Here is an 8,033-nt window from a genome sequence, read left to right on the forward strand (position 1 = left end):
GGGTTAGGATTTGTGTAACCCACAAATCCTAGTAGTTTCCCCTCTATCCTGAGTCCCCCTAAAGTCTGAGCCTCTCAAGTTCCCAGATGTCAGTTGTATGCCCCACCTACCTCTGCACCATTTCTCCACACCCCACATCTTCCCACCGGCCTCCTGCCCCCTCCCCCAAGGACATGGTTTTTGGAGACCACAGGGCTCCGCAGAGCCCCTTACCTAGGCTGCGTCTGAGATTCTGTGAATCTTGAGGCTGAGCCTTGCTGAGGGCACTGAAGCTCCGGGGAGTTTATAGCTGGAGGCTCGGCCCCGCCCTGAGGGGAGAGGGAGGGGGAGAGAATTCCTTTGCTCAAACACAAGTCTGAGAGTTCAGAGACAGCCCGGCTGCCCCTGGCTCCACACTCAGAGTCCAGAAGCCTCCGCGGGCCCCTCCCCAACCCCATGCCAACCCCATCTGCATGGCCCAGGAGCCCCGCGCCTGCCCCCACCCCACGTCCCAGGCTCCCATGGTGCTCCAACTACCTCCCTTATAGCTCCCTGTGCTTTGACGTCCCCATGCCCGGCACACAGTAGGTCCTTGGAGGACCTACTAATGACAAATGGGCTATAAGGAATGTTTCCTGTTTTCTTCTCTCTGTTCCCTCTTTCTATCTAGGTCTGTTTCTGGACGTGGCTCTCCATCTGTGTATCTCTGTGTGTCTGTCTCTACTTCTTAGTCTCCCCCTCTGTCTCTGTCCATCTTTTTGTCTCCCCCTCCCCACCCCCACCCCTTTGTCTGCCACCAGGATTCCATCCTGGTGACAACAGGCACTAAAGCCGGGAAGCAGGTGTGGGGAGGGGGAGGGGAAGGGTTGGGGGTGTCAATTAGGGTGAAACCTACCCTCCCTCCCCACCTCCATCTAACACTGATCTTTTTTGGTATCCCCCTCCCGCTTCCCAGCCAAGCCATGACCTTGAGTTCTAGGTTCAAGCCGGCCCTGGAGAGCAGGCTTCCTCACCCTCCCCGCCTCTCTGTACCTCTGTCTCTGGTGGTCTCGGTCTTTGTGTTTCTGTGCATTTCTTGGGGCCCCTTGCTGGGTCTGTCTTGGGCTCTCTCTGCATCTGTCTCTTTCTGAGCCCCTCAGTGTGTTTCTCGGCATGTGTCTCCGGGTGGTTTTGTCTCTGCATTTCTGTGGGTGTCTCTGCATGTCTGCCCCTCTAAGCGTTTGTGTCTGTGGGGGCTCACAGTCTCTCTGTGCATTTCTGTCCACCTATGACCCCATTTCTGTCTCTTTTTGGCTCTGGGTCTTTGTGTCCGTGTTCACGTCTCTATCTTTCTAGTTCTCTCCACGTCTTTCTTAGTGCCCGCAGTTCCCCCTCTGTGGTTCTCCATTTCCATCTCTTATAGGGTCTCCGTGCCTCTGCACCTTGCTGTGAGTATATCTCTGTCTCTCTTTTCTCCTTTCTTTGCACTTCCTTCTATGCATCTTGTATTTTCTCCCTCTCTCTTTGGGTCTTTGTCTGGCTCCTTCTCTCTCTACTCCCAACTCAGTCTCTCTGTTGTCAGTCATGTCTCTCTGCCTGTCCGTTTCTCTGTGTGTCTCTCTCTTTGAACTTTAGTCTTGGCATCTCTGTGCACTGCACATGGGCCAGAGGAGCTGTGACAATAGAGATCAGAAGACTGATGGAATGAACTGTTTGTGGCAATAAGATACCAAATTATAAACTAGACCTAAGGCCATGCCAGGCAAGGGTTAAGTCACACATCCCTACACTTATATAATCAACTATGTTCTAACTGCCACAAGGCTTTTCCTTTTTCTAGCAGCTAAACAAGCACCGGCCTCAAGATAAGCAAAATTACAACAATTGCAGTCATCCATTGCCAGATGCTGACTAACTGAACCCCCTGTTCCACAAGGCATAACTACAGCATCAGTTGAACAAGAGACTGATTTCAGTAACTTTCTCCTGATAAGATACCACAGACCACGGACCGGTTCTGGCTGTTGACAGAGGCTGTGCACTGAGTGTCTTCATATCCCTGCTTCATGTTTCAATACAAATGCATTCAATGGAATGCACTTAAATGTTAAGCCTCCACCACCAAGTGAATGTGGGATGCATGTAAAATGTGTTTGCGGCCAGTCAGGGTGGCTCACGCCTGTAATCCCAGCACTTTGGGAGAACAAGGAGGGCGAATCACGAGGTCAGGAGATCGAGACCAGCCTGGCCAACATAGTGAAACCCCGTTTCTACGAAAAACACAAAAATTAGCTGGGCGTGGTGGTGCATGCCTGTAGTCCCAGCTACTGGAGAGGCTGAGGCAGGAGAATGGCTTGAACCCAGGAGGCAGAGGTTGCAGTGAGCTGAGATCGTGCCACTGCACTCCAGCCTGGGTGACAGAGCAAGACTCCTCTCAAAAAAAAAAAAAAAAAATGCGTGTTTGCTTGTCATACATGCGTGTGTCCACCTGTCCATGAATATTCATAGCTCCTTCTATAACCAGTTGAATACGAGCACTTAGCCAACCCACTCAGCATAAATTCCTGCCTTGCCCTTCCCTCCCTTAAAGTGCCTGCTTTTGTTTTTTGGCGAGAAGCCATGCTTCTGGTCTGCAGGTTGTGATCCGCTTCTTAAGAAACAAAGCTCCGCTCTCCAAATTCATGAACCCTGGGATTCTTTTCAATAACAGAGCCAAGAGTGCTTCACATGAGAGACCTATCTGGTCCCCAACCTGTTGTGTGGCTTTGGGGGAGCCCCACCCTCAGTCTTCCCATCTTTCTCCTGCCTAAGCCCTGGGTAATAGACATGGAGTCACTTTCAGCTCAGAGAGAAGCTTTATTCCTCAGGGCCCTCCTCAGGGCAGGGGCAGTAGGCAGGAAGGCTCAGCTCTCAAACTTTTTCTTGCGGCCCTCCATTCCACTCAGTGCATCGATGTTCTTGCGCCAGTCTCCCACCTCCCGGTTTTCCTGGAGGATGGCGATGAGTCAGAGGTTAGGGTCTCTTCCTGGTCTCCAGTCTCTCAAGAATCCCTGTCTTCCCTCCAGCCTGTGGGGCCACTCTACCCTGGATACCTGTCTAAGTGTCTAGTTCTGGAGCACTTCCTGTCTTTTCAAGATAATCCCTGCCAATTTTCCCCATGCACTTCCTGTCTCCCTCATGCACTTCTTGTCCCCCTCATGCACTTCCTGTCTTTCCCCAGCACTTCCTGTCTCCCCCATGTACTTTCTGTCTTTCCCCATCCACTTCCTGTCTCCCTCATGCACTTCCTGTCTTTCCCCTCCACTTCCTGTCTCCTTCCTGCACTTCCTATCTTTCCCCTCCACTTCCTGTCTGCCTTATGCCCTTCCTGTCTCCTTCCTTCTCTTCTTATTATAGTAGTCCCTCCTTATCTGCAATTTTACTTTGTGTGGTTGCTGTTACCTGAGGTAAACCATAGCCCAAAACTATTAAATGGAAAATTTCAGAAATAAACAATTCATAAGTTTGATGGATTCTCAGGTCAATAGTAGCCTAATGCCAGGTCATAATGCCTATGTTAGCCACCTCACTTCATCTCAGCACATAGGCACTGTCATTTTACATCACAAGGAAAAGAAGGGTGATTACAGTGCCATAAGATATTTTGAGAAAGAGACCACATTCATGAGTTTTATTACAATCTGTTATAATTGTTCTCTTTTATTATTATTATTATTTGAGACAGGGTTTGGCTCCCTCGCTCAAGCTGGAGTGCAGTTGTGCAAGCTCGGCTCACTGCAGCCTCAACTTCCTGGACTCAAGCCATCCTCTCACCTCAGACTCCTGAGTAGCTGGGACCACAGGTGTGTGCCACCATGCGCAGCTAACTTTTGTTTTGTTTTGTTTTGTTTTGTTTTGTTTTGTTTTGAGATGGAGTCTCCCAGTGTTGCCCGGGCTGGAGTGAAGTGGTGAGATCTCAGCTCACTGCAACCTCTGCCTCCTGGGTTCAAGCAATTCTCCTGCCTCAGCCTCCCCAGTAGCTGGGATTACAGGCACCCACCACCACGCCCATCAAATGTTTGCATTTTTACTAGAGACAGCGTTTTACTGTGTTGGCCAGGCTGGTCTCAAACTCCTGACCTCATGATCCGCCCACCTTGGCTTCCCAAAGCACTGGGATTACAGGCATGAGCCACCGCACCCGGCAACTTTTGTATTTTTTATAGAGGCAGGGTCTCACCATGTTGCCCAGGCTGGTCTCAAACTCCAGAGCTCAAGCAATCTGCCTGCCTTAGCATCCCAAAGTGTTGAGATTACAGGCATGAGCCACCACACCCAACCTTCTTTTATTGTTATTTATTGTTAATCTCTTACTGTGTCTAATTTAGAAATGAAACTTTATCATAGGTATGTATGTGTGTATAGGAAAAAAAAATTACATATAGGGTTCAGTACAATCCATGGTTTCAGGCATCCATTCCTGTCTTTCCTGTCTTCTTTAAGATAGGGTCTCACTGTATTGCCCAGGCTGGAGTGCAGTGGTACAGTCGTAGCTCACTGCACCCTCAATCTCATGGGCTCAAGCGATTTTCCTGCCTCAGCCTCCTGAGAAGCTGGATGCCACCACCATTACTGGCTAATTTTAAAAAGAAATTTGTAGAAATTAAAACAACATCGTGGTGGTGTGCACCTGTAGTCCCAGCTACTCGGGAGGCTGAGGCATGAGAATCACTTGATCCTGGGAGGCGGAGGTTGTGGTGAGCCGAGATGGCGTCACTGCACTCCAGCAGCTGAGATGGTGTCATTGCACTCCAGCCTGGGCAGCAGAGACTCCATCTCAAAAAAAAAAAAAATTGGAAATTAAAAAAAATTTTTTTTAAACCTCAAAGATTACATGCATGAGCCACTGCATCTGGACCTTCACGCACCTCTTTGCTCTTACATGGACTTCCTGTAGCCCTAATGCACTTCCTGTCTTCCCCTTCTACTTCCTGCCTTCCTCTTGCATTTCTGATGACCCCTTACTAGCTGCTTCTACCCCCAACTCCAAGCACCATCTGCCCTCAGGCTAGGCCCTAGGGTTGTTGGCACCCACAGCCCTTCCCCTCAGCATCCTCTTTCCTGGCCTTAGCCCACACTCACCTTCTCGGTGTCCTCCTTCTTCACCTGCTTGAGGTGGGCTCGCAGGTCCAGGGACTCTTTAGCCCGGGCCCCCAGCAGCGCCTGCATCATGGCATCTGCAGAGATCCTCACTCTCCGCAGGGTGGGCCGCTTAAACTTGCCTCGAAGGTCAAAGATCTTCTGGGTCAGATCTGCAATCTGGGGGGGCGGGGCACAAGGGGGTGGATACTCCTCCTTCCATTTCCCCCTCACCCAACTCTTCCATCCTACACTCCTTTTTTATTCTCCTTATCTCGTCTTCCAGTACCGAGGCCTCATCCAGGCTCTTCGCGGCTTAGGCTCCGAGTCTAGGCTTCTAATCCTGGAACTGAATCCCCCTCCACATATGCTCCAGCCTCACCTCTCAAAACCACTGGCATAACCTGGTCCAGCTACATGCAAATCACAATTCCCTGGCCAATGCCTGAGCTAATTTACCAACATGTGATGCCCTGAGCATGTTCACTAACATATTTTCTGTTTCCCTACCCATGGCCTTGCATGTGCTGTTTCCTCTGCCTAGAACAGCTTTCCTTGACTATATTGTACTCATCCTTCTGCCCCAACCCTGCCAGGCTCACAGTTGTCCTGGGTCTCCTGGGATGTGCAGCCAAAAGCAGCTGCAAGGGGTCAGGGAGAGACCAAGTCCCAGCCATCTCACCCTACCCCGAAGGTACCCGAGCTACCCATGCGTCCCACCTCCGTGATGTTCTTGGTGACTTTTGCCTCTATGTCGTATCTCTCTTCATCCACCTTGTCCACACGGGTGTGGAGCTGTCGGCACAAGTCCTGGAGGAGGAACGTGGTGTGTGTTGTTGGGGGAAGCCTGAAGGCCTGGTGACCTGGACTCCTGGGTCCGAGGGAGGAGGGGCTTGGGGCCTGGACTCCTGGGTCTGAGGGAGGAGTTGGGGGCCTGGACTCCTGGGTTTGAGGAAGGAGAAGGGGCTGGGGGCCTGGACTCCTGGGTCTGAAGGAGGAGGGGCTGAGGGCCTCGATTCCTGGGTCTGAGGGAGGAGCGGCTGGGGCCTGGACTCCAGGGTCTCAGGGAGGAGGGGCTGGGGCCTGGACTTCAGGCTCTGAGGGAGGAGGGGCTGGGGCCTGGACTCCAGGGTCTCAGGGAGGAGGGACTGGGGCCTGGACTCCTGGATCTAAGGGAGGAGGGGCTGAGGCCTGGGCTCCTGTCTGGGATAGGAGGGCCACATGGTCCTGAAGGAGTAGATTGGAGCCAAGACTCCACAGACTTGCACACAAAGAGTATTAGGCGCCAGGAGTCCCACGAACCATATATAATTGGGTAAGGACAGCCAGATTGGACGCCTGGGTCCCGAGCAGAAGAGGGGATAAAGGCTGTACTGCTGAATTCCGGGACTAGAAACCTCGCATCCTTGGGAGCCGTTACCTGCAGCTCCGCGAAGCCCAGCCCGGCCAACTCCAGCGGCTGGCAGCGGGTGCTCAGAGCGCGCCCCTTCTCTCCGCGCCGCTCCTCCGCCTCTCGCTCCAGCTCCTGCTTTGCAATCTGCAGCAGCAGAGTCTGTAGAGGGGTGGGAGGGAAGCGCAGCCCACCTGGGGCTTCAGGATAAAGACCAGGCGTGGGGAACTGCCTCTGCCTTTCTAAACCCTCCAGTTTGGTCTCCACCTTTCCAAGGCCCCGCCCCAACCCGAGCAGGACTCCCGCTAAAGCCACGCCCCGAGCGACCAAACCCCGCCCACTTCCGCCCACCTACCCCGAAAGCCCCACCCATTCTCAAGCTCCGCCCCCTGAGCACCTGCCTGCGCTTTCCCAGTCCCGCCCGTCCTCACCTTCAGCTGCAATTTTCTCGAGGCGGAGATCTTAGATTTTTTCTGCCAGGGTGAGACGGAGCAAGGAAGGGTCATGGAGGGGGATCCGGAGACGACGGTAGAGGGGACCTCAAGACACCCCCAGCAACGCCAGCCGGTCCAGATTTGGGCCCACGGCCAACTTGAGCCCTGAGTCTACGGAAGGCCACGCCCCTCATTCCCATCCACCAATCCGGGTCTCTGCCTTTGGATAGGCACTTCACATCTATCCCTAAGCAAGTCCAAGGGCACCGGAGCTCCGCCCGCAGGCGGCTGTCACCAATCAGAGCATGACCCTCTGCAAAACTCCGCCCCTGAAGCGCCTCCGCGTAGTCCCCGCCCCCTTCGCAGCCCTGGCTCCTCCCCCCACTCCCAGGGTCTTGGGTCCCTCCGGCGCCTGTACTCTGCCCCCAGGAAGCCCCGTCCCACCTTGGCATGCGGCTCCGTGGCATAAGCGCGGTAGTTGGAGGAGCGGCGTCTGACTGGGGCTGGTGCAGGGCGAGGTTCCCTAGCCTGGGTTTGGAGGAGTGGGGACCCCATCACCACCAAGACCCCACCCAGCCCTTACCGTACCGCACCCTCTGCTAGGGCTGCAGCCTCCCGCCCCAGACCCCTCACTGCAGGGCCCACCCTGGCCCTGGGGGTCCCATCCACGCCTTAGCCCGCTGCTCTCACCGCATCGTTGCTCCTGGAAGGAGAGAAACCAAGGAGGGGGGTTAGTGGTGGGCTGTGTCCCGTCTGTCTCCTAAGGGACCCCTGGAGTCCCCTCTGAGCAAGAGGTCGGGGGACCCCGCTTCCCCTTCCTCAGATTCCAGGAGTCTGACTCGCAAACCCACTTCCTCTCTTCACCCAAGAGTCCCTACCCCTACCTCACAGGCCAGGGTCCAGCCTCTCAGCTCCGACCCCTCTTGGGATCCCGGGAGGTCGCCCCCAACTCCCACTGCCTTGGGGCATCACTCACTCATCCGCCATGCTGAGACTCAGGCCGGGAATGGCAGGAGGCAGGGCGAGGACAGGGGCGTTTGAAGGGTCAGTGAGGGGGCCGCCTGGATGACCTTCAGGGTCCCGTGGACCGTCAGTCTCCTCCGGGCTGCTTGAGACTCCCCAAGGACACTGAG

The 8,033-nt window shown here is 54.2% G+C and overlaps 1 protein-coding gene across 1 annotated transcript; it reads right to left on the reverse strand.

The window, feature by feature from the left end:
• Positions 1-2,794: 2,794 nt before the first annotated feature.
• On the reverse strand, positions 2,795-8,030 carry TNNI3 (troponin I3, cardiac type). Its single transcript, NM_001132768.2, is given in 8 exon segments — positions 2,795-2,945; positions 5,080-5,256; positions 5,797-5,886; positions 6,497-6,628; positions 6,898-6,939; positions 7,345-7,428; positions 7,591-7,603; positions 7,877-8,030. Coding segments are annotated over 8 exon segments (633 nt in total). The 5' UTR covers positions 7,888-8,030; the 3' UTR covers positions 2,795-2,861.
• Positions 8,031-8,033: the final 3 nt, after the last annotated feature.

Source organism: Pongo abelii, chromosome 20 (assembly GCF_028885655.2).
Source record: "Pongo abelii isolate AG06213 chromosome 20, NHGRI_mPonAbe1-v2.0_pri, whole genome shotgun sequence".
Classification (NCBI taxonomy): Eukaryota; Metazoa; Chordata; class Mammalia; order Primates; family Hominidae; genus Pongo; species Pongo abelii.